Source organism: Spermophilus citellus (genome assembly GCF_964194105.1).
Source record: "Spermophilus citellus genome assembly, chromosome: 8".
Lineage (NCBI taxonomy): Eukaryota > Metazoa > Chordata > Mammalia > Rodentia > Sciuridae > Spermophilus > Spermophilus citellus.
Window position 1 is genome coordinate 57,915,723 of NC_138189.1, and position 27,218 is coordinate 57,942,940.

The following is a 27,218-nucleotide window of genomic DNA, read 5'->3' on the forward strand; positions in this document are numbered from 1 at the left end:
ATAGCTAATATTTAACATTAATACCAATGCTAGTAGTGTTATTTTTAATAAAATGCCTGTAGGTGTCAGCAAATAAAATACATCATTTTATCTATACATGGAAGTAAAATGGAGGGGAAACATTATTTTATGATTTATTTGATGAAATAAAGAATCAAACAGGTAAATCATTTTTCTAATGTCATCTGGCTAATAACAGACACAGTCAAGATTAGAATCTTTCTGATATCAAAGTCCAGTTTACCATGCCATGTTGCTACTGAGCAGTTTCGGGGATTTATGAAAAAGCAAACAGAATCAGAATTAGAGCAATGGAAGGTATTTGATGTGAACTCTGTACTTTAGACAAAACTTTGGGCAATGACACATATGGACTGAGGATTGTTTGCAGTTCGTATACAAACTCTGGTTCAAAGCTCCTCTTTATCTCTTGGAATGCTGGTTTCTCAAGGTTCCCCTCTTCACTACAATCTCTCTCATCTACCCACAAGGCTACAACAACCCTCTGGAAGTCATGACTCTGAAACCTCCATCTTCTCAGTCTTGTTCCAGGGACAGACCACACTATCCAAAAGATCATCATCTTCTCCACTTAGATCTTCTAAAAACATCATGAAAACTAGGTGTGTTTCTTTAGTGAAAAGGAAGACTGGTTAATTATTATATTAAGTTAACAGGCATCCACCAAGACTGTTTGGGTAAACTGGTCATTCTATCTTAAACTCTTTCTTAAATTCAGTATACACAAAATTAGACACGTACTCTGCTATGTAGTCACTTTGATTTTATCTCATTCATAATACTTAACTTTAGCTACCCCTCTCATTTCCCGTTATCACCAATCTCATCCATGCCACTTACTGGGTCACGTTATTGGAACAGCTTCCTAATTGGTCTACTTATCTCAGCCTTTTCCTCTTTTCTAACAATAGAGACAGTTTCAAAATAAAAATGTGACTTTTATGTGCTTCCTTTTATAGTCCCCTATTGCCCTAGGATGATCTGTAAACTCAATTTAAAAGGTCTTTGAGATGTGGCTCTTGCCAACCTTGTCTGTAAACCCTCTATTTAATAAGTTCCCTTATTTTTAAGCTTTGCTCTTTGAAACTGCATTTCTTCCCATTCCTTCAGTACTCCTTGCTCTTTCTCACCAGTGGGCCTTTCCACTGCCTTTTACATCCCTGGAACTCTCTTTTTCCCTCTTTATTCAGCCTACCTCCAACTTTTTCAAGTCTTTCCTAAAATGTTGCATCCTCTAGGAAGCCTTACTGACCTCTCCAAAGATATCAGATGTCTTCTTTTTACTCTACTCATCACAACATCCTTCAGACCATGTGGTGATGGCTGAGGCGACTGGTAGGCTCAGCAAGAATGGTTGGACTGTTTCTTGCTGCTGACTATTCCCATCAAAAAATAGTGTCTGGTGTGCAGGCTTAACATGTTTCTTAAAAAAAAAAAAATAAAATGCTCATCAATTGAGTTCTACTCTGCGCCAGGCCCTGTTCTGAGCCATTTACACTTATTAATTTAGTTAGTCTTTATTTAATCAAGAAGGGGGGACTGTTACTTTCATCATCTATAAAATGATCATTGTTTACTATTATTTTCATCCACTATAAAATGATGATCATTATAGATGATGAAAATAAAGCTCAGAAAAATTAAAAGAGTTCATTCAAAGTCATGCAGTTCATAAGTGGCTGGGCAAACATTCAAACCTAGTCCCCAGATCCACATGAATCTGTGCTGCCTTTCTGCTCACAAGGCATGGAACAGCAGATATCTGCTTGGTAAGGGAAAATATGGAAGGAGATTGAGGGATGATACAGAACCAGCACTGTATCAGAGAAAAGGTCCAAATAGGACTGGGCTGACAGTGAGGTTGTTACTCCTGGTTTACTGTCATTAACATCCCAGTGTGTTGGTGGCTGACACAATACATCTCTGGCTTGATGTGTACTTACTATTTGTCGTTATGTACTTATTTATTTTTTCTGATTTAGTAAAGGCATACTATTTGCCAGGCAATTTCTGTAAGTTCCTTCTAACCTTTTGTTAAGATGAAGAAGCTGGATTATCCAGGCTTGCAAGTTATGCATATATTAGAATGAAACCAGAAATATGGTTTGTAAAATTAGAAAGATCTCAGAGCTCATAGAACCTGGGGTTTGACAAATGGAGCCTCTTCCTCTGCCTTAAACTCTTGTCTTTGAATATATATTCATCATTCATTCAGAAAATGGTGTTGAGTCCTGACTATGAACCAGGCTCTGGGAAAAGTTTTGAGATATTTGCCTGTGCTCAGCTAAGCTGCATATAGTTTGCTTCATAAAACTACATTTCAGTTCTTCCTAAGTAGTGTTCCATGACTAATGTCTTTCTGTTATTTCTTCATAACTAATGCTGTTGTTATCATGTTCTTGAGTAAACTCCTTCTCAGGGACAGGAGGATCAGGAGGATTATACCGCATTTACTCTGTTCTGGAATCAAGTGGGTCAGCATTTGAACAAGGTCAGTGATAACAGGTTACTGGAGGGTACATGATGCAGGCCTGTTCCTGTGAGCATATTCCCGAGGAAACAGAATGTCAGGGGCTGGGGGTTACATAGAATAAAGTGAGTAAAAAGTAACAAATGAATGGGAGTCCTACTTGACCAGCACTGAAGACTTTATTCACACTGTGATAACTGTATTGTCTAGAAGTGCCTCAACAAAAAATTTTGTTTAAATGTGTTCCCTAATTACTTGTAGTATCATGTATATTTTTAAATGCACAATTTATTTATTTATTTTATATTTTTTATTGTAGATGGAAACAATATCTTTACTTTATTCATTTACTTTTATGTAGTGATTTAATTGATTTAGGTTACAGTTTAGGCATTGGGAATTTAAGTTCCCTCAATAACTCTAATGTGTAGCCAAAATTTAGAGCCAACATACACAGGGAAAGTTTGAAATCAAGGGTTTGTATGTGTCTATTAATTAGTATTAACATAATCATCTGGCATTGCTACATGAACAGGGTGGCTGGGCCATTTCCCAGTGACACCCATGCAAAATTATTTTGCAGCAAATAAAATCAGTATATCACCTGGCTTATTAGTTTGTGCTGTGAATTTTATCAACATGTATGTCAAGTGAAAAGTGTTTTTGAGCTAACCAATAAATATATAATAATCAAGAAATGTACTTTTTAATGGAGAGTGTGAATTGGTCCAACAATGTGTTCAGTGTCTGGTTTACAAGTTTTTAACTAATATTTTTAAAGAAATAATATATTTAGTTGAGTTGCATACCAAGATTAGGGTTTTTTTCTTTATGACATTAACATTTTTAATTTGAAAGGGATTACTTATTCTGCAATTTAGGGAAAAATCATCTGTTTGAATACTTTGTCATTTGAGAAGTATATTTGTTATATTTCCACAACAGAATGAATCTGCAAAATGTTTTTCCACTCTGAAGAGGTCTGTGTCCTTGAACATAAAATACAAATAATCCCTGTGCTGTTAATTATTGGCAAAATGTCCCATTTCCAACCTAAGGAAATAAAGTAATGGATATACTAACAAAAGGTTACTAGTTAACAGGCATTGCCCATGGAGGATATAAAAAAGAGTTTCAGGATGATTTTGAATATCCTGCTCTGCCACTGCCAACAATGGGACATCCAGCAACCATGAAGTGGGTGGTATCAATTTTTCTAGCCTTCCTACTAACTTTTACCGAATCCAGAACACTGCATAATAATGCATATGGAATAGGTGAGATACTTGGTGTCTTTCTTTTTTGCCTTTGATCAAAATTCTTAAATTTGTGTTTATTCATTTGCCTTGATGTATTTATTGATTCACACAGAGAAAAAAGATTTAGCTGGTGAGTACATTCAAATGAAAGATAAGCTTATTACTTTATAAGAGATTTACAAAATCATAGAGCTGTGCTTAATATGACCAATGAATGCCTCATACGTGCCATGTTGCATTAATTTTTGCACATTATTTTTAATCTGTGTATATATTTACTTTGAAAAAAAATCTATATGTATGTATACCAGGCCATAATCCTGGCACTTTCATCTCTAACATTTCCTCAGACTGTTAAAAGTAAGTAACATTGTTATTCTTAATTTAGAAAAATGGATCATTATTTGACTTTCTGAAAAGGTAATACTGTGACTAGTATACAAATGAACAAACTGTGGCATGTGTTCAAAATGATGACTGAAATATGTTTTTAACCATTTGCTTCTCAAGCCAATTAGGGCCAGATACAGTGGCACACACCTGCAATCCCAGCACTTCAGGAGAATGAGTCAAGGGGATCACAAGTTCAAGACAAGCTTTGACCAGTTGGAAGATAGTCCTGGCAACTTAGCAAGACCCTGTCTCAAAATTAAAAAAAAGAAAAGAAGAAATGGGGATGTAGCTCAGTGGTGGGAACCCCTGAGTTCAATTCCAAGTTAAAAAAAAATCAAGCCAATTAGAGTATTAAAATTTAGGGGGAAACCAAATGATAGGAAAACATGAGGTCCGGATTTTAGTGTTAGGTCTACTATAAACTTTTTTTTGTTAATTTCTCTCCTTAGTTTCCTAGTTTTCTCAAGTATAAAATTAAGATGTTTAGATAGGAGATGTCTAATGATTTCTTAGTTCTAAAATTAATAGTTGCAATTTAAATCCAAACATTTATGTAACAGGATTGCTTTCCTGGATGCAGTTGAAAACACCACTTTTCATGACTTTCTTTTGTTTTCCAGCTTCCACACTGGATTCTTCCCAATGTTCTGCAGAGATGAATTTAGTTGACCTGTAAGTTTTTCTTGTAAAAATGCCCTTTAGATCTGCAAAGCACAGATAATTTTAGATAGGTAATGAAATGAAATTAGATAGCCCTATGAATTTTTAAATTAAAAAAGCAAATTAAACAATTTCAAGAAATGTTATCTATAGTATCAAATTGATACTGAAAAGGTAGAACTTTGGCCAATGTTTTAGCTATTAACCTCTAGATGACTTAGAATTCCATGGAGCCAACCAAATCAGATTCTAGAAACTGAAGATTAGTTTCTGATCAATGACAACTATGTATGAATTCAGGAACTTTTCTCATAGATACCAATAGATATAATGTTCCCTTTTCTGCATTCTATTGAAATGTTAGTAGCAAATTGTAGGAGGTAGTATACTCCATCTTTTTGTTATTTGTGGAAAGCATATTGTTCCTTGGATGCTCTTCTTCTTTCCACATTTTTAAAATTTCTAATAAGGTATTTAAAGGCATGTGTTGCTGGCACTGCTTGATTACAGAAAATACACACATTGCTTTGAATCAGTCCAGAAGCACCATTGTCTTGGATCAGGTTTTGAGGCGAGTAGACACAAGTAGAGGTCTAATGACTAAGTTTTTGCTTAAATTAAAAGCAGAAAACTTTAAATATAGATACCCTCAATTATGAGTGCATTACAGTGAGTGGGTGACTATAAAAGTAGGAACAACTTTTTTGGGAAATCCAGTATTTTTGACTTTTAAAAGCCATATGTATATTTCTGGAGAAATATAAAAAAGGAAAAAGAAACAGGACTGACACTTCCTTCCGGATGACTAGATTCTTTTTTAAAGCAAATATCACCCTCTAAACAAGTTAGACAATAAACAGAAAATCAAACAAATATACTTGAGAAAAGTGTTTGATATGAATCTGCTCCTTAAGCATTCACATGCATTTTTGTTTCAGAGCTACCATATTTTTTGCCCAGTTTGTTCATGGAGCCACTTACACAGAGATAAGGAAAATGACCAATGATGTATTGGCTGTAATTAAGAAACCCACTGATGGTGAGCATCCTGCAGAATGTTTAGAAAACCAGGTGAGTGTATAATAAAAAAAATCACCATGATATTGGACCAAAATTTGGAATACAGAAGAGAAGATACAGGGAAGGCATGCATTTAAATTTTTAAAGAGTGTTGTGTGAAAGAAGGATTAGATAAATTGTGATTTGCCAAAGGGCACAGATGAAAAAATTAGTAGCTATTGCAAACAATAAAAGCATGGTGACTAGGAGTTCAGATTATAGAGATTCTCTTTGTGACTGTAGGCATATTACTTAACTAACTCCTTTGGGGGGCTTTAGTTTTCTTATCTATAACACAAGGGACAAGATTAGGTCTAATTCAGAGTTATCATGGAGGTTGATACAATAATAGTAATAGCTGTTAATTTGTATTAAATATACTATGTGTTTGTCATTATTCTAGGGAGTGCTACAAACACACTGATAATCAAAATATGATGTAACAGATAACACTCATGAATCAGAATGGTTGTACAGTGTGTACAGTGTGTGAGTCAAGAGACTCTGGCTAAGAGTCTGTGGGCAGAATATCAGCTTTGCTTACAAATACTAATTTATCAAATCTTTATAATAATCCTAGGAGATTGGTCTCATTTTCCAGTTGAGGAAGCTGAAGCACAGGAAAGGTTAAGCCAAATTCTTAACGGAACCATAAAATCAGAATTCAAATCAGACACATGGGTTCAGAACTAGCATCTTTAGTAACTTCATTAAACTATACCCAACACTCTGGTAAATGTGAGGTGCTCAGCACATATAAACAGGTTGCCAACATTAGCAAACAAATAATAGCATCAAAACATAGGACCCTGTTAAATTAAACTTAAGTAAGGAATGAGTATTTATTTTTAGTATAAAATTGTCCCAGTATAGATGCTCAATAAATAGTAGTTACATTTTATTTTATCTCAATATAGAAATGAATATTGATTTGAGATATCCTATTGTGCAACAAAAGGCCCCCCAAATCCTCTGCATCGTAGGGTTGAAGTGACCTAAAGGCAATCTGTTGGGACCACTGTAGGTGCCCTTTTAAGAAATAAAGTGTTTTCCAACTCTGAAACTTTGGCATTAATAAAATCTTGGTTTTTCCATCTATGTTTTCGACTTGTCCTGATAATCTTTTTAAATTTATGTATACATAAATTTATGTATAAATTATGTAAAATATACTTCCTATTCAACTTTATATCCAATTAGAGATTCAAGGTAATGTTACCATTTGATAATTTATTATAGTGAAGTTAAAGGTTTCTTTTATTTAATATGGATCAGAAATTAAAAGTCTTAATTAAAATTTTCAGGATTATCTAAATATTAACAAGTTAAAAGCAAAATAAAAGGTTTTCTGAGATGAACTAACCACATGTATTTCTTAGAAGCTTTCTTTTGAGATATTGGTGTCATCATCCACATTGGGTAAAATTAAAGCACCAAATAAGTGCTTTAAACTTTTCAGCTAAATCTGTAGTTTTGACCAATGAAAAATGCTTCAATTTTTATTTTGTTTTGAAGTCATTTTCATTTTTAACTGGAAATAAAATCCGATTTTAGATCAACGTCTTGTCATAAAAAGACTGTGAGAAATGATTGTCTCCGAAACACGTTTTATATACAAACGTGGAAAGCTTATATATATATCCTGGGGCCAAATTATTGATAACATAAAAGAGAAAATAACACAGAATTTAAAATTAAGTGGGGAAAGACAAAATATTTCATGGTTCTTTTCCCTTTAAAATAAAATAACTCTTTCTAATAGTCATGTGTATAACTCAAGGACAGAAATTACTAATCCCAAAGGCAATGAAGAAAGCTATCTTGTCAGATCCAAACTAAAAGTGTTGGAATTTGTGTCTGGAATTTTCTTAATCTATAGTTATGGCTTTAGTTATTAGAAAAAAATTTCATGTGCTTTAGAGAACTTTTAAGTAAAATAGTTGCCTTTTATTAAAAGAAAAGCTTTCTTACAGATGTCTGCCTTTCTGGAAGAAATTTGCCATGAGAAGGAAATTTTTGAAAAGTATGGACTTTCAGACTGTTGCAGCCGAAGTGGAGAGGAAAGACATAGTTGCTTACTTGCTCACAAGAAGGCTGCTCCAGCCCTTCCACCCTTCCAAGTTCCAGAGCCTGCCACAAGTTGTAAAGCATATGAAGAAGACAGGGAGACATTCATGAACAAGTAAGGAAAACCCCCAAAAGGAGCAGTACCAAACAATTTAGTATTTCTGCAATTTACTGGTGTACTCCGAAGTGCAGAGAAGTAGGAATAATGCTTTGGGTTGTATCTGCTGAGGCCTACACCAGGTAATGATAGAACAATTTTAAGTGCAACTTTTAAAGCACAGCATGCTACATGCAGTATGGACCACAAAACGGACGCAGAAGATGTTGCATTAGTCTCTGGAGATATATCTGCCTTTTTCCCTTTAATCTCAAATTTACCTAGCTCAGGAATATATTAATACTGCACAAAATGACTTCTTTCAGTGCCAAATATTGGCATATTATGCTCATCAAATTGCCTGAAAATTAAAAAAAAAATCAGAGATCCAGGCATAGTTAAGATACATAAACAGGGCTAAGGTTTATTGAGCACATAGCATGCTGAGGACAAAATGTGCTTGGCATAAAAGATGGTTTATGGCTCACAAACACCCTTTGATGCTGCTTTCTCCTCTTCCTCTTCATTCTTCTTCCTTTTCCTGGTTTGTCGATGAAGAAATTAAAGCTTAGGAGGTGAAAGCAAAGGGCTGATATTTGAACCCAGGTGGAAGTCTAGGAAGTTCATAGCTACTTCTTTGTCATATCCATTTTCCTGATTACTCCTTGAACCAGAGGCAGAACTTGCCCTTACCTGTGCTGTGGAGGATGCCAAGGTGGATGATTCCATTTTGCACTGACAAGGAAAAAAAAAAAAAGGGTCCAATTTTCAGCTTTGCTCAGCAGCAGCCTGGCCATGAGTCCTCAAACCTGGCTGAGTAGACATAGTGAAAAAGACACTTTAATAAGAATCATAGTCAGCATTTCTGCCTATTGGTTTTCATAATAGAATCTTGTATTATCTATCAGATATATCCCCCACTCCCACCCAAGTTTCTCTACTGACAGCATCTAGAAAAAAATATGACTGGTTTCCCTTTCAGAACAGAGCAAAGATAAAGCCCTCTGAAGTTTTTCCTGTTGTTTGTTGTTACCTGAATCTTTTAAAAAATCTTTTATTTATTTATTTTTTAAAAATATATGACAGCAGAATGCATTACAGTCCATATTACACATATAGAGCACAATTTTTCATATCTCTGGTTGTATATGAAGTATGTTCACACCAATTCATGTCTTCATACATGTACTTTGGGTAACGATGCTCATCACACCACCATCCTTGCTAACTAACCTCCTGCCCCCTTCCTTCCCCTCCCACCCCTCTGCCCTATTTAGAGTTCCTCTATTCCTCCCATGCTCCCTCTCCCTACCCACTATGAATCAGCCTCCTTATATCAGAGAAAACATTTGACATTTGTTTTTTTGGGGATTGGCTAACTTCACTTAGCATTATCTTCTCCAACTTTATCCATTTACCTGAATCTTTAAACAAATTTCAGAGTCCAGTTCCAAGCAGAAGTAGTCTTATTTTTATGCCTCTTTGAAACTTTTACCTTCTACTCCTTTCATAGATGCATCTATGAGATATCAAGAAGGCACCCCTTCCTGTATGCGCCCACCATTCTCTCTCTAGCTGCTGGCTATGACAAAATGATTCCACTTTGTTGCAAAGCTGAAAATGCTGCTGACTGCTTCCAGACCAAGGTATCTGATTTGTATGGACATCTGAGCCAATGTGTAGTCTGGCTATGATTCATTGGAACCAACATTCAAAATGAAAACAGGCTTTCAGTGAAAAGCTTATTTATTTTTCAGAATAGAGCACTTCCAGCACTCTGATATTCTTTGTGAGAAAAAAAATGGGATTTTTCTGTTTTCATTCATTCACTCAGCCAACAATTATTATTAAGTTTGGTGGGATCTAGAAGGAAAGCCAGAGAAAGAGATGATAATGTAAAAGAGAGAAGTGAAATATGTGGAAGAAAATGGAGAAAGGGAAGAGTAGGAGAAGAGAGAAAAAATCAAAGAGAACTGGGATACTTTATATTCATTACTTTTAGTCCTTAGAATAAATTTAAGGTGTATTATTGTTATTAATTGAACAGGGAAACTTAGGTTTAAAAAGCAAATAGCTTTCCCAGGTTTGCAAAGCTAGAATGATATCCACAATTAGCTACTCGAGACCCAAAGTTCTATAAAAATTTCCTAAGAATTATTACTATTCTCGATGTCAGGTTATGATGCAAATTTACTTTTTGTAACTGAGCAGAAATTATCAAGCTTCAATCTGTCTTAAAGCTATATGTAAATAAGTCTTATAGCTGTATTCACTCATGATCCCCCCAATTATAATCTTTTTGTTTGAGATATTTTTAATAAATCAATCTGGTATATAAACATCTCAACTAATCTAAAAGAAAGAATGAATAATCTCAAAGAATGATGGAGTAATGTTTCACAAAATTGTATAGCGTTTATAGTTCATGGCAAAAAAAATTTGTAGAGTCTTGTGTTTTACCTATATGTGCTGTTTTCCTAATTCTTAGAACTTACAAAAGAAAATACAAACTTTCTTACAACCTTATTTATACTTTTCCGCCTTAGGCAGCATCGATTACAAAAGAATTAAAAGAAAGCAGCTTGTTAAATCAACATGTGTGTGCAGTAAAGAGAACTTTCGAACCCCTCATTTTCCAAGCCATGTAAGTTTAAGCTCTATCTAGGGATGCAGGTGAGATTTGTTAGAATTATTAGCTTGCAATTAAGGTTCATTTTTCTGAGTGTTGCTGTTATAAAGAGTGAAGTCTCATTTGATGAGGGCTACTGTGATCAGAATCCTAGGATCTTAGTACTGGGTTCTCTCAGCTTTGCTGAGATAACCCTCGGAGAAAAAACTGGAGGTTTATATTATTGTCTCTCCTAGATACTCTTTAAGTTACTGCCTGCAATCAAATTGTATCTCCTCATTAGATTATGTCTTCCTAGCTCCTCTGCAACAGCCTTCACTGAGAATAATCTAAAGCTTGTGGCTTACCAAGATATTCTTTACATTAATTATGCTTCCTAATATACTATAAGGTCTCTTAAATCAATTGTTGCTGTAAAGAGTAATAGGTATGTTCATTCAGAGTTTGTTTATTAAATAACATATTAGAGAATATTATACACAGTGGAGAACTAGATGCAAATTTATATTCACCCCATTAGTTCTAAACTGACTAAAATCTCTTCTTGGCAGAGGTCAGATTTATCCTTTAACTACCTTCCAATTCTATTTGAAATTTAAAAACAGATTTATGAACTACTTTATTTAAATTTATCTTAGTAATAAAGTAGAAATTAAGATATGACTGTATTGACTCGATAATTTATCTCTAAGTAATTAAAGTTTAATGCTCCAAATTTATAAAGAAAATCCATCTTCATCAGTAGAAGCAGTGGCTTCACACACTCATCTCTTAAAATTTAATGAAACAAGTAGAAGAACCTGGAATTTTTATTTTTTACTTCCATTCCAGCCAAGCTACGTCTTGGCATGATGACATATCTGTAATGTTCAGTCTGCTCCACTTTCTTCTTCCATTTGTTTGATTTGCACATATGCACACCTCCCTGGATTCTCAGAAGTGTTTTTTTTTTAAACCCAAAGTGAAAAATGATTATCATTGTTATAGAATTTTCCATTTCTTAATTGTTTAGCCTTTTTAATATTTCTATCTACTCCCTAAAATGATACCAGATGCTTGCTATTGGGTAAAAACATAAAATTTATACCAGGTGTGGTGACGCATGCCTGTAACCCTAGTGGCTTAAGAGGCTGAGGCTGGTGGATCGTGAGTTCAAAGCCAGCCTCAGCAATGGTGAGGTGCTAAGCAACTCAGTGAGATCTTGTCTCTAAAGAAAGTACAAAATAGGGCTGGGGATGTAGCTCAGTGGTTGAGTGCCCTGAGTTCAATCCCTGGTACACCAATCTCCAAAAAAAAAAAAAAAAAAAAAAAAAAAATCTCAATTTCCAAATAATTTTGGGGGCCAGGTTGCCATGTACAGAGCTACTGCCTTGAAAGACTGAGCAGGACTTGACAAGACGTGAGAAGTGCTTCCTTTTCTTTTGAAACAGCATGTTTCTGTTCTTCCTCTGAGTTTTAACATTGCTGATACTCTCTGAATACTACATCATTTTGATAGCTAACCCAAATTGATTTTTAAATCCTTTCTTCTTCTCCTAGAACTGTTGCTAAGCTGAGTCAAAAGTTTCCCAGAGCAAATTTTACTGAAATTCAGAAGCTGGTTTTGGACGTGGCCCACATACATGAGGAGTGTTGCAGAGGAAATGTGTTGGAGTGTCTGCAGGATGGGGTGAGGAGCCTTGTTCCCTAAAAATATGTATTTCTGCTCCCTTTTCTTTCTTTCTTTTTTTTTTTTTTTTTTTTTTTTTTTGGTCTGGTTCTTAAAGAGAGGAGGCTGTCTGGCTTCAGTTGGTCACAGGATATGGCTAATTAGGCGACCACGTGATGTTACCCACTTCTTGCTAATAAAACTTAAGCCATCTTTTCTGATCCTGGCTTTTACTTCAGGGATGGATGTCCCCTTTTGTAAGACAAGGACCCATTCATTTCTTACATCTAAAGAAGATATGATCTCCCAGGAGACCTCCATACAGGGTTTTTAGGGGCAAGCTCTTTACTTTTTATTTATTTTTAAAAATATTTTTAGTTGTAGATGGATACATTACCTTTATTTAATTTATTTATTTTTATGTGGTACTAAGGATAGAACACAGTGACTCACACATGCTAAGTGAGTGCTCTACCTCAGATCCATAGCCCCAACCCCAAGCTCTTTACTTTTAATGTATTGTTTTTTCCTTCCATTTATTTCTTCATTTGATCAACACATATTACATACTTTCTATGGGCTAGCCACAGTGAGGGACACTTGTTAGGAAGGCATAAATTGACCTCCAGGAATTTCTAGTCTGATAGGAGAGATAAGACAGTGACCTCCTTGAAGTCAGGGACTGTTTTTTGTTTACTCTCTATAGGACAATGCCTGGCATGTGAAAAGCATTCTATTACAATTTGTTGAATGATTGAATACAACTAAAAGAACACAATACATTTTTCTGAAAGGCCAAAAGCTATTCATGGCCTAAGAGAGGTGTGAATAAAGAGCTCTAGGAGAATTAAACAAAACCCAAAGCCCTAGCAACAGATTCCTTTTGCATGCTATAGTCAGTGGTGATCAAAGCAATGTGGCTATTTGGACCAACTCTAGACCCCTCAGACATTGTACAAAAGTCCTGCCTATTCCCAATGTTCTTCCTCTCTGGTCCCCTGTGACACACTCTCCTCTCAGAGGAAGCTTAAAATCACTATCTCAGATGCTCAAATGACCTGAAAACCAGGCTGGAACCTGGATTCTAGAGGGCTGACCATGCAGAGTTAATGCTCATTTCAGCCCATTCCCATGGCAGCTAGTTTTAGAATCTGCAAGTAGCCAAGGTGCAGGAGAGGCCTCAGAGTGACAGCCCTTGAGCATAGCAGAGTCCTGGAGTGAGTTGCTGAGGGGGATGAACTGGAAACTTTGCCACCTCACTGAATTTCTCATCTAGAGGAGTTTACACACAGACTAGGAACATCAACAAGAACTATTTCATTTTATTTTTTTTTGAGGTCAGCTTTCTCAGTTTTTAAGTGGGAATTTTGTTCATTTTCTTAACTAGTTTCCCCCCCCACCCCTCCCTCGTGCTAGGAATCAAATCCAGGGCCTCACATGCACCAGCTGAATGTTCTACCACTGAGCTACATCCACAGCTCTAATTTTGTTGCTTTTCATAGTTACTTTTAAAACCTATTTAAAAATTGGAATTCATAACGACTCTTTTCCTTTAAAGTTAATTTCCATATGATACGTAAGTTAGATTTTACAAGCTGAAGAATGGATTCTAATTGACCCGGCTGAGAATGCCTGGAATTTTCAGTCCCATGACAGGGAGTGTATCTGAAAGCTTGACCTTTTTGACCACTTGGGTGCACTGCCCTCTGGTGGGAATAGTGGGTCACTGCAGATTGTTCTGATACAGAATGGAAAGTTTTGCTTTTCTTGACAACAGCAGCAAATGTTGTGTAGAGGTGAACTTGAATACTATTTGTTGCTATTTGATTTCCCTCTTTTTTTGAGGCCTTCGTACTGAAATGATAGGGTTTATCTGACAACTATGGGGAAAATAATTGAACAAATGCGTACCTGGATAGGAGTGACAAAAGCACTTTTTAGGATGGGAGACAAGGAAAGTGTCTTCTTTCTTCTTCCTTCCTCTCTTCTTCCTTCCCTTCCTCTGCTCTATTCTTTCCTCTTTCCTCAATCCTGGTTTTTTAAAAAATAATTACTTATTCATTCTTAGTAAAGATGGAGTGGAAAATTTGTTCTCCATAATTTCCTTCTCCCTCTGTCTCCCTCCCTGTCTTCTCCTTCCTTCCTCCTTTTCACCCTAGAACTGGCTCTGAGTCCCTACTTACAGAACAAAACTTTAAGACTTATGTTTTGTGTTTCCAACTACAGGAAAAAATTATGTCATACATTTGTTCTCAACAAGATGCTCTGTCAAGCAAAATAGCAGAATGCTGCAAATTGCCCACACTTGAACTAGGTCATTGTATAATCCACGCAGAAAATGACGACAAACCTGAAGGTCTGTCTCCAACCCTCAACAGGTTTTTAGGAGATAGAGATTTCAACCAGTTTTCTTCAGCTGAAAGAAACATCTTCTTAGCAAGGTAACACACTCTCTCTGCAAATGTGTGTTCAACAAGTTGAGATCATTATGTGGCTGGCAGCTTTGTGTGGTTGAAGTGGAGAGTGATGGTTTTTAAACTCATATGTGAGGATGTTTGGCTAGAATATTCTGAGTTGAAAGAGATGTAGGCAGATAACTAGAGAAAAGGGAAAGGCATCTATCTTACAAAGGTGAGGCTTTCACCATCTGTTATTAACTGGCTTACGTACAAAGTGCATTTTATTTAATAGCAATGTCTTTGGAGTAAGAATCATTGTCATTATAATAGTTTATTCATATAATGGTCACCATTGAAATGTCGAATAAGGTATAGATATTTTGTAATGAGAATGACTTATGGTTAAAAATGTTCTTTATTGTCATGGATATTTAAAGAACTTTTCCCAAAAATACAACTCCATAGATAGAAGGTTTATTTGTTATTTGTTGAATATGTGTTGTATATTTTTAGAAAATCAAGGCACATTTAGATACATCTGCAGTAGGGTAGTTTGTTGTAATAGAATTCACAGACCGTGTTCTTATTACATTTGCCTTTAGGGAAGTAAGCAGTCAGGTAAATATATTTTCCCTTATTGTATGTGTCTATAAACACTAAAGAATTGCATTTGTGCAACTCTTAGGACATTATAGTTAATGATCTTCAAGGTTCTTCCAAATTTAAAAGTCTGATTCTGATGCAATAATAAAAATAATGGCCCAATTTTCTTTCTAATATTCCCTGAAAATATTGTAGTTTTGTTACATTAAAATTAGACATTTACACATTGTTTGACCTGCTAAATAAAATTATGAAAATTGGAACTAAGACCAGAATTGGGAGACACATCTTGACATTTTATTGGTGGAAGAACTTAATATGACCAATTCCTATAATCTGGGAGTATAGTCAGTAAACTCAAGAGTTATCTTTAAGTTTACATATCCACACACCTCTAAAGCTAATTGTTTGCTTAACAGAAGCATTTCTTCTGGTGAAAAGGGTCTTAGCAGAAATGGTCCTCCCAGCCGGGCACTTGTATTGCTTCCCTCACCCAGGTCTCTGTCTGATATTACTGCCCAGAGATGCTTTTCTTGATCCCTTGCTAAATTAGTGTCCTCTCCACTTATGGGAGTTACCTCCTTTCCTCTCTTCCATCTTTCTTTCCCTTTATCGATGTATCACTACCTGAGATAGATGACCTCCCCCCTGTTTGCTTGATTCTGCCTCTCTCTAACACAGGAGAGGGCCGGCATTTTATCTTACACAGTGTTGTCTCCTTACTGCCTAAAGAAATGTTAGCATAAAGTAGGCACAACGAATGAAGGTAAAAATCCACAATCGAAAAGCCAACATGAGCTGCAAAAGAAAATAAAATACCATTTTACTGGACAACTTGAGGGACATGGTTTATATTCATAGTATTGTCATTCACTGTGTTCAGATCATATTTGATGTCCAGCTTTATTTATCTGATTTTTAACTTCCGTCGACACTATTACACAGGATTGGTTAGGAAAGCAATGATTTCATTTTGTCTTAGTTCCAAGGATTTATGATATTATCCCCACATATTTTAGTTTTGTTCATGAATATTCAAGAAGACATCCTGAGCTTGCTGTTCCAGTAATTCTAAGAGTTGTTAAAGGATACCAGGAGCTACTGGAGAAGTGTGTTCAGTCTGAAAACCCTCTTGAATGCCAGGATAAAGGGGTAAGTTGATTGATAATTTCATAGAAAACCTGAAATAAATGGATTGAGAGTATCCATTAAAAATCTGCTGGATGTGGTGGTGCACACCTGTAATCCCAGCTACTTGGGAGGTTAAGGCAGGAGGATTGAAAATTACAGGCCAGGCTGGGAAATTGAGCAAGACCCTGTCTGAAAATAAAATTTTAAAAAAGCTGTGGATGAAGTTTAGTGGTAGAGTACCTGAGTCAGGTCCTGGGTTCAAATCCCAGCACTGAAAAAACTCTTTGAAATATTCTAGTTATTGACTAGTAGTTAGCTAGTTATATCAATGAATGATTAATATAGACATTAAGTTGTTATTAACTAATAGTCAGCAAATAGTGCCTTACTTAAGAATAAAATTGTTAACCAAACATTCTTTGTACACAGAATAAAGATAATATTCATTTCTGGATAGATCCAGAAAGACAGAAATTTTGTACAGAAAGAACTGTTAACTTTTATGCAGAGATGGAGTTCTGCTATCAATTTTGTGATTCACAAAGTTTTAAACTAAATCTCTCCAAGTCCATTTCCTTTAATTCTTAAAATTTATACTTTATTACCTTTAATATTTAAAAAAACCTCTAAGACTGGTTTCATAATAGCATAAAATATTGATCAATTTTATATACAGTTATATAGAGAGTCCAGGAAGAGAGAAAAATGTATCCAATAATGTTTGTATTTTCAGGAAGAAGAATTACAGAAATACACCCAGGAGAGCCAAGCACTGGCAAAGCGAAGCTGTGGCCTCTTCCAGAAATTAGGACAATATTACTTACAAAATGCGTACGTTTTTGTAAATAGTATTTTCAGTGATTTAAAATTACTTAATGATGAAAGACTACTCTCATTTCAGTTCCTATTTCTAATGGAAGTCAGTATAATCTGTTTACCTCATTTCCCTCGAGAGAGCGTAGCCGACCCCATTTCCCCTTTTAGGACTCTGTGAAGTCTGATCTGTGAAACTGGCTTTATCTTCCTCAAACCTTGCAAATATTTAAAGACATTCATTCTTCCATGGTTTGTCACAGTTAAAATCACACACACACACACACACACACACACACACACAAAAATCAGTTACAATCAGTGGGATGCTGAGGTTAGGAATAAAAGTCAGCCTTCTGCCCAGATTTTACCTTTTAATGGCGACATGTTTGGATGAGGATAGTACAGAGAGAGTGATGTTGAGAGTAGCTGCATCTTCTTCTTTTTTTTTTTTCAAGATTTTTTTTTATTGGTTGTTCAAAACATTACAAAGCTCTTGACATATCATATTTCATACATTAGATTCAAGTGGGTTATGAACTCCCATTTTTACCCCAAATACAGATTGCAGAATCACATCGGTTACACATCCACATTTTTACATAATGCCCTATTAGTAACTGTTGTTAGTAACAGTTACATTAGTAACTGTTGTATTCTGCTACCTTTCCTATCCTCTAGTATCCCCCCTCCTCTCCCCTCCCATCTTCTCTCTCTACCCCATATACTGTAATTCATTTCTCTCCTTGTTTATTTTCCTCACAACCTCTTATATGTAATTTTGTATAACAATGAGGGTCTCCCTCCATTTCCATGCAATTTCCCTTTTCTCTCCCTTTCCCTCTCACCTCATGTCTCTGTTTAATGTTAATCTTTTCTTCCTGCTCTTCCTCCCTGCTCTGTTCTTAGTTGCTCTCATTATATCAAAGAAGACATTTGGTATTTGTTTTTTAGGGATTGGCTAGCTTCACTTAGCATAATCTGCTCTAGTGCCATCCATTTCCCTGCAAATTCCATGATTTTGTCATTTCTTAGTGCTGCGTAATACTCCATGGTGTATAAATGCCACATTTTTTTTTAATCCATACATCTATTGAAGGGCATCTGGGTTGGTTCCACAGTCTAGCTGTTGTGAATTGTGCTGCTATGAACATTAATGTGGCAGTATCCCTGTAGTACGCTCTTTTAAGGTCTTCAGGGAATAGTCCGAGAAGGGCAATAGCTGGGTCAAATGGTGGTTCCATTCCCAGCTTTCCCAGGAATCTCCATACTGCTTTCCAAATTGGCCTCACCAATTTGCAGTCCCACCAGCAATGTACAAGTGTACCCTTTTCTCCACATCCTCGCCAGCACTTGTTGTTGTTTGACTTCATAGTGGCTGCCAATCTTACTGGAGTGAGATGGTATCTTAGGGTGGTTTTGATTTGCATTTCTCTGACTGCTAGAGATGGTGAGCATTTTTTCATGTACTTGTTAATTGATTGTATGTCCTCCTCTGAGAAGTGTCTGTTCAGGTCCTTGGCCCATAAGTCAGTCCAAGTACTGAATCTTCTGATGTCAGAAGTAGGTCATTGAGAGGAGCAAGGAATCCAAAAACTCATGATGGACTCACCAGGACTTGGTGAAAAATGCTTCTTTCAGGTTTCTCGTTTCTTATGTGAAGAAAGTGCCTCAACTGACCTCCGCTGAGCTGATGGCCCTCACCAAGAAAATGGCCAACACGGCAGCCACGTGTTGCCAACTCAGCGAGGATAAGCAACTGGCCTGTGGTGAGGGAGCGGTGAGTGTTTTCTTTAAGTTTTTAATCTGGTTTCTTCTGCCTGACTTGAAGTGGCCTTCTAATTCCCATGTAGGGGAAATGGGAGAACCCAGCATGGAGACAGTTTTAGCAAGCTCCTTCAGTGAGGTGCAATTGGCGACCTGAGAACCCAGCTCCAAATGGGAGGCCTGTGGCCAGGACTCCAGTCCTTCTAGAAGGGATGGTGGAAATGCAACCAGGCGATGGCACAATGTCTGAGCAAGCTTTCTGTGCAGGAAAGATGGAATACTAACCTCGTATTTCCTCTTTTTTGCTCATCAAATGCTTACTTTAATTTACAAAAGAAAGAAAAAGCTGTACCCTCAATAGACTAAAATTTGCCATGTGACTTGAGCCATACTTAGATTTTTGCCTTTTTGTAGAACAATCTTATCATTATAATGATACCAGGGGAAATTTGTTCCCTTTGACAGGATATAAGGTTTAGAATAGTGTAAAAAAGTCCCATATTCTGACTGGTAAAAATGACTTTCCAGTTATTAACAGCAATAATCTTTACTTTCTAGTCACTCATGTCATATATGATTACAGACTGAATTTTTAAAAATTATTTTTCCTTAATGTCACAATAGTGAATTAAATTATATATCAGGTTTTCCTTGTTCTTCTTTTTGACCATGAGGAGTTATTTATTAATTGGTTTTCATGTCCCCAAAGATTAGGAGCAAAAGGAGAGTTTCCTGTGACTGTTACCTTACTCAGTGACCAAATTCTTCCCTGAGAAGCTGCAGGGATGCCAGGTGGTGTAACAATCCAGGAGTGGAGGTTCTGGGGCTTCTTTCCTACACCCCAGCCCATTTTACCACTTCCTAGTTGTGTCATTCTGGAAGCTATACTCATGTCACTAAGATTCCGCTTTTTCATCTGACATTTTAGAATGAAATTGTACCATCTTCATAGGATAGCTCTCTGAAACTATGTAATCTGAGTAACTCCTATCGCATTAACCTGAAAGATAGTGTATACACAAAGCATGTTTAACATTTATTGAAAGTTTTTCCTAGGCATTTAAGATGTCTATGAAGTGTGGAAAGCAGCAAGGTTCCACATTAGAAAAACTTTCATGGCACATGGATATTGGCCCTGTTTCTTTTGTGTTAGCTGTATGTATGTGTGGATATAGTTGGCAGAGAGCTCAGTTTGCACCATTCTTATCTTCAGAAAGTGATCCTCTGTATCTCGAAAGTAAGGCTCAACTAGACATACACAGGAAACAAACATGTATGTTTCAAGGATCAGGGATGAGACGTTTTCCCCCTTTAGAGGTGTTTCAAATAGCTGATACCAAATAGCTCAAAGACTGTCTTCAATATCAATAAGGTAACATCTGTCACTAAAACCAAAGATTCATCCCCAACAAATTGGTGAGCACTGGATTTATAAAATGGCAACACATGATTCTACACACATAGCAATTTTTTCCTTCAATATTAATTATAATTTGCTGGACATTAAAAATGATCACAAAAGTTTTCTGAAAACCTGAACCAACTTTGTGACTAATATCCCATCTCCTTGCTTTCTTCTTTCTCCTTCTTCTAACCAGGCTGACCTTATTATTGGACACTTGTGTATCAGGCATGAAGTGAATCCTGTGAACCCTGGTGTTGGCCATTGCTGCAATTCTTCATATGCCAACAGGAGGCCATGCTTCAGCAGCTTGGTGATAGATGAGACCTATGTTCCTCCACCATTCTCTGCTGATAAATTCATCTTCCATAAGGATCTGTGCCAACCCCAGGGGGTAGCACTGCAAACCATGAAGCAAGAGTAAGAAATTGTCTTTTGCTAGTATGGAGGAGACCAGCAATAACAAGTAGCAGTTGAGACTTCTTTCTTGCACATCTACAACTCCTGGTCCGATTAGTGAAACATATTATCCCTCAAACACCTATGGTGTCTTTCAAAATAGTTCTGTTCTCACAGACTCATTGGAAAGTAGTTCTGTAAAAATTCACTAGAGCACACAATTTCCTGTTTTCAAAAATTGTCTCTTTTTAATTATTGATTTAAATGCATTTTGGGGTTAAGGAAAAATGAACAATCTATTTAGGGAGATTAAAGTATATCTTTGTGGCGAGTGTGGTTACTTCTATTACAAGCACAGGAGGCACATAATTGAGTCTGTTTTTACAGTATGCTTTATAGAGAATAATCATATTTGATTCAACCTTGTGGCATGGGAGTTCAGAAATGAAGTACACATTGCAATTCATTGTGGGAGTCGTTCTGCAATGGTGATGGTAATGCAAGTCAGTGGAGCTTATGTTCTCCAAACACCCATGCATGTTAAAACTCACTTGCTTTGTAAATGGTCTTCCTTCTTTGGAAAACCTGTTCTTCCTCTTTTTCTTTATCACAGTCTGAGGCATGTTTCAAGGAAGAATAATGCTGCCTCCTCTGGCCTGCTCTCCCTGTTGCCCCAGGCAACACTAATTCCAGTGGGAAAGCATTGCTAAATGAGTAGTACAGGGGTAATTGGCTCTACCAGTGCTATAAGTAAAGGTGTCATCATGGTGGGTGGCAGGGTCTGGAAATCTGGGCCTTTGAGTATGGATAAGACACACTTTAGAGGAGAGAACAGCAAAGAATAATCTAGGCAAGTAAGAAAAAGACTATACTTCACTACATTAAAGTATGACAGAATCATAAAGTAGTGTTTGATCTATATTCTACAAAAGTCCAGACCAGTGGTAAGCTGGCATGGGACCAGCCTCAGTCTTTCTGATGAGAGCGCTTTAGACAGGTGTGTGCGCTAAGACTGAAGAAGGTTTGATGGACTGGTGGTTTGGGCTGAGGGTTACTAGAGCTTTGAAAATTCTCTAGGAGGAAGCTGTAGAAAAATACTAGCGAATAACAGACTTCTCTCTTATTTTGTGTTGTTTAAAACCATAGGTTTCTCATTAACCTTGTGAAGCAAAAGCCACAAATAACAGAGGAACAGCTTGAGGCTGTCATTGCAGATTTCTCTGGCCTTTTGGAGACATGCTGCCAGGGCCAGGAGCAGGAAGTCTGCTTTGCACAAGAGGTGAGCACAGCTCATTTTCACATGCAAACCTTGGTGTGGAGTTTTCTGTAGTGAAAAAGGGAAAACAATAATTTAAATTTCATATAGAAATAGACTGAAGAATTTCATGGGTTTTTTAAAATAATCACATTTTCCCCACTAAAATATTAGGAAGAATTATAATTTTATATGACAAATTGGCAACTTTGATTTATTTCCTAGTAGAAAAAACTAGTAAGTGACTCTCTAATTGATGATAATTTAAATGGTTTTTGGCCTAAAATTTATCAATATTGTTAAATGGATTTAAAAGATCTAACAAATTAATTGTGCAAACAGGATATCGAGAGAAATTTAAAAAAAGTTTTGAACTCATTAAGGAGCATGCCTTTTTATATCAACAGCAGTCACTAAGAATTGTCTTAAACCAATTGCTTAGTAATTTTAGCTGGGTTTGTAGTTGACTTCACATTTTTTTCCCTCTCTGGCTTCTACTGTCCCAGCTTGTTGACCTTAGAGTTGTATTTCTTTAATTCCTTAATTTCTCAATTGACTAATATACAAACCTGTGAATTCACTCTAGATTCTACAGAGTGACCTGTAGGACTGGCATGGTCATCCATTCCTTTTTCTGATTGTTTTTATTTGTTATTAATTTACAGGGTCCAAAACTGATTTCAAAAACTCGTGCTGCTTTGGGAGTTTAAATTCCTTCAGGTAACAATGAATCCAATGAGGTAACAATGAGGCTAAATATAATGTTGATTCTACCCAAATATCTACCCATAGTGAGAGAGATGCTAGGAAGTGCCTTAAAAATAAATGTAATTTAATTTTAGAAGCTTACTTAAAAAAATACACTGGGACAAATTTACGCCTAAAATGTTAAATTAGTGATTCAGCTAATTAAAAAAAAATAATTAGTTTACTTCGAAGCCTTCAGAGAATGCCATCTGAAGGCTTCCTCATGTGCTGTTTCCCTGACATAAGGTAATAGAGCCCATTGCCTTCTACGCCTGTTCATTTAATTAGTACTTAATATATATTTTTGTGTTGTTTCAGAGGGAGGATAAGAAGACAACGTGAGTCGTCATTGTTTGGTGTGATTTTTTTTTTAAAAATTACAACTGACAAAACTTATAAATTTATAAAATGATGAAAAGTTTTATGTGAGATATCTCTAACAAATAAAGTATCCTCAGATATTTCTGTTTTTCTAGTCTGATTATTTGTAAATATTTACAGATATTTCTTTAGTTTTATATATCATTGTCTGAAATATTCTGTTAAAAAAAAATCACTGAGGGGGCTGGGGTTGTGGCTCAGAGATAGAGCGCTTGCCTAGCACATGTGAGGCCGATCTTCAGCACCACATAAAAATAAATAAAATTAAGGTATTTTGTCCAACTACAACCAATAAATAGATAAATAAATCAATCACTGAGGACTGGTTGCTGTAGGAGATTAAAGCCACCTCGGAAGGACCTACAACACTGAAGGCTAGGTTAGCTTGGTGACTTGAGAAATTCTGTAACACTCTTTGGTGCTTCCAGGGCACATTGTTTCTTAAATGACCACTAAACATCAGAATGGATAATCTGGAGGCAAGAAAAGAAATTATTGTGCTTTTATAGGATCCATGAAAATTTAACATCTCAATCTTTCCTCAATCTTGTTCACTTCTCTACTCACTGGCATTTTAAAAACGTGTTCACTGTGCTATAGATGTCTGTATTGAATGGAATTAATATTTATATCAATCTTTTTATTCCGCAAGGATTTACTGAGTACACACTAGGTGGCAGCCCTGTTTTGGGTATAGTCACTGTCCCCAGTTGTTTTAGTAGAGAAGGAAGCAACTAAGTAGCAATACCACAAGAGTATGACCCTAGTGGAGCAGACAACAAATTGTTGAGGGAATCAAAGGATGAATGAGACCAATTCTGACTTTGGAAAGTGCCACAGTCAATTAAGGAGAGACTTAGAAGATGAACAGTCATTCAGCAGTTCTAGTAAAGGAGGAGATCATTTCATAAAATTAGAAACCATGGCCAAGGGACTGGGCATGACAGAACATGAGGATGGAGGAAGTTAAAGATGCTCAGGGACTGGTGTGCCTATGTGGAATGTGGTCTTGGAGCAGTGGTGTAGGGTAGCTGGTTTAAAAGACAGTGGGCTGGGAATGATTTTAATTTGTGATTTTGCCTATACACTAATTGCAAAGAAGACTCTCATTTGTCTCATTGCCAAGAAGTAATAGAAATCAGAAGTCCTTAAATTTTCTGGTGTCCATGGGATAATACTAGAAGGAAGCTAAACTTCTGAGGGAACAAGGTGATGCAAATTGGTGCCTGGAAACTAGCCACTCTTAAAAAATTAGCTCTCTCTTCAAAGCCAGCCTTAGCAACAGTGAGGCGCTAAGCAACTCAATGAGACCTGTTTCTAAATAAAATACAAAATTAGGGCTGGGGCTCAGTGATCGAGTGTCCCTGAGTTCAAATACCAGTACAAAAAAAAAAACAAAAAACAAAAAACAAAAAACAACAACAACAAAAAAAACAACTCTCTAAACCTCTTCCCTGGTTAATTATCATATAAAGAATTTGTCTATCCTCAATGATGCTGCTTTAAAAAGATTAAGGAAGATAACAGAGAATTACTTGATAATATGGAATTAAATTTGCAATCTTTAATAATAATATCTCCAGAAAGTTCCAATTATATATGAACTAAACAACACACTTCTCAACAACTCGTGAATCAGAGAAGAAAGCAAAAGGGTACTTAAAAACATTTTGATCTGAATGAAAATGAAACATATCAGAATTTATGAGAGGCCACTAAGACAGTACTTAAAAAGAAATTTATCCCAGTGGCTTGGGAGGCTGAGGCTGAAGGATCACATATATATTGATATATCTAACAGTATGATATATCTAGCCAGCCTCAGCAAAAGTGAGGTGCTAAGCAACTCAGTGAGACCCTGTCGCTAAATAAAATACAAAATAGAGCTGGGGACGTGGATCAGTGGCCAAGTGCCCCTGAGTTCAATCCCTGGTACCAAAGGGAGGGAAGAAGAAGAAGAAGGAGAAGGAGAAGGAGAAGGAGAAGGAGAAGGAGAAGAAGAAATTTACATAGAAGAGGAGGAGGAGGAGGAGGAGGGGGGGGAGGAGGAGGAGGAGGAGAAATAATTTACATCAGTAAATGTCTACATTAGAAAACAAAGAAAATATCAAATCAGTGATGTTGGCCTCCATCTTTCCAATAAATGTTGATGGAGCAATTATAAATTTGTGTCAAAAAAGAACTTAGAACTATATCTTACATCATTTAAAATTAATTAAAATGGATCACAAGAGTGAAACCTAAAGCTATAAAATTTATAGAAAATTCAAGAGACATTATTTGGGACTTTGAGGTTAGAAAATCCTTCTGAGACAATAAAAGTATAGTCTATAAAAGAATATATTGATGAAATAGATTTCCTAAAAAACTAAAATAAAATAAAAACTGCTCTAGGAAAAACACCATTAATAGAAAAAAAGATGAACCACAGAGTGGGAAAAATCTTTGCAAAGCATATATTTGATAAGGAACTTACTTGTAGCCAGAATAATTTTTCAGAGTCTCAAAACTGAAAGAGAAAAGCAATACTATAAAAGAGAAAAATAATTGGAGCAAACACTTCACTGAAGATGTGTTAAATACATATGTGGATGCCTACTCACAATAAATTTGGGTGGGGGGAAGGATAGAAGTTCACTAGATTAGACAAAGAGGAATGAGGGGAATGAAGGGGGAGATGGGAATAGGAAAGACAGTAGAATGAATCCAACATAACTTTCCTATGTTCATACATGAGCATTTCCAGTGTAACTCCACATCATGTACAACCACAAAAATGGCAAGTTATACCCCAAGTATGTATGATATGTTAAATACATTCTACTGTCATGTATAACTAAAAAGAACAATTAAATAATTTTTAAAAGATGAAGGCTGGAGATGGAGCACAGTGGTAAAGCATCTTTGGTTCAATCCCCAATACCAAAATATAAAAAAAAATAATATGCTGTGGGTTGAGCCCAAAGTGTGCATTCTAGGAGAACCCTTACATCTTGTCATAGTTGTTTTAAATTCCCAGCCTGATAATTCCACCATACCTACCATATCTGATTCTGGTGCTAATATTTGCTCTCTCTCTTAAAATTAAAAAAAGATGTGTTAAATAAGCAAAAATGGCAAATGAATACATGAAAACATATTGAATATAATTAATCATTAATTCAAAGTTATCAGTACACGCTTATTGGAATGGCTATAATTTAAAATACTAACACTAGTTGTCAAAGAAAATTTGAAAGATTGGATTGAGAATGTAAAATGATCCAACTAATTTGAAAAATACTTCAATGGTTTATTAATATTTTAAATTAATGCCTATCACATCATCTAGCTACTCTATTTCTCAATATTTACCCCAAAGAAAAGGAAATATATATATGTTCATACAAAGATATGTACACAAATGTTCATGGCTGATTTATTTGTAAGGATCTCAACTAGAAACAATAAAGATGTACAACAGGCAAGTGTATAAACAAACACATTGCAGTTTTATTCATACAATGGAATACTATTCACAATAAAAATTAAATTATTGATATATCTAACAGTATAAATGAATCTCTCTAGTTATGAAAAACAGCCTGAAAAAAGTACATGTTCTGTGATTCCATCTACAAAAAGAATTTTTGAGAATGCATACTCTTTATGATGTCAGATCTCAGTAATTGCTTGAGAAGGGAAAGAGTGGGAAGAGGTTGGAGGGAGGGGTTTACAAAGGGTCTCAGGGAAACTTTTGGAGGTGAAGGACAAGTTTACCTTGTTGATTATGATGCTGATTTCATGGGTGCTGCAATATGTCAAAATTTATCAAAATATGCACTTTAAATATATGCAGTTTTTTTGCACATCAATTATACTTCAATAAAACTGTTTTATAACGTTCATTTAAAAATGAGGGTTGCGTAGTTTCAACTGAAAATTTGTTATTTCTTTTCTTACACACTAAACAATATGATTTCTAAGACATTAACCTAATTCCTTCTTTTAAGTATTCTGCATGATATTGAATAGTTTC

At 35.9% G+C, this 27,218-nt stretch overlaps 1 protein-coding gene across 1 annotated transcript; it reads left to right on the plus strand.

Moving 5' to 3' along the window:
• Positions 1 to 3,665: 3,665 nt before the first annotated feature.
• Positions 3,666 to 22,782, plus strand: AFP (alpha fetoprotein; the record flags this gene model as incomplete). Its single annotated transcript, XM_081304257.1, has 14 exons — positions 3,666 to 3,768; positions 4,764 to 4,815; positions 5,742 to 5,874; positions 7,836 to 8,044; positions 9,540 to 9,672; positions 10,573 to 10,670; positions 12,195 to 12,324; positions 14,530 to 14,744; positions 16,325 to 16,457; positions 17,170 to 17,267; positions 18,891 to 19,029; positions 20,615 to 20,838; positions 21,964 to 22,096; positions 22,738 to 22,782. 14 exons carry the CDS (start codon positions 3,666 to 3,668, stop codon positions 22,780 to 22,782), a joined length of 1,845 nt encoding a protein of 614 aa, XP_081160383.1.
• Between the last annotated feature and the right edge of the window lie 4,436 nt (positions 22,783 to 27,218).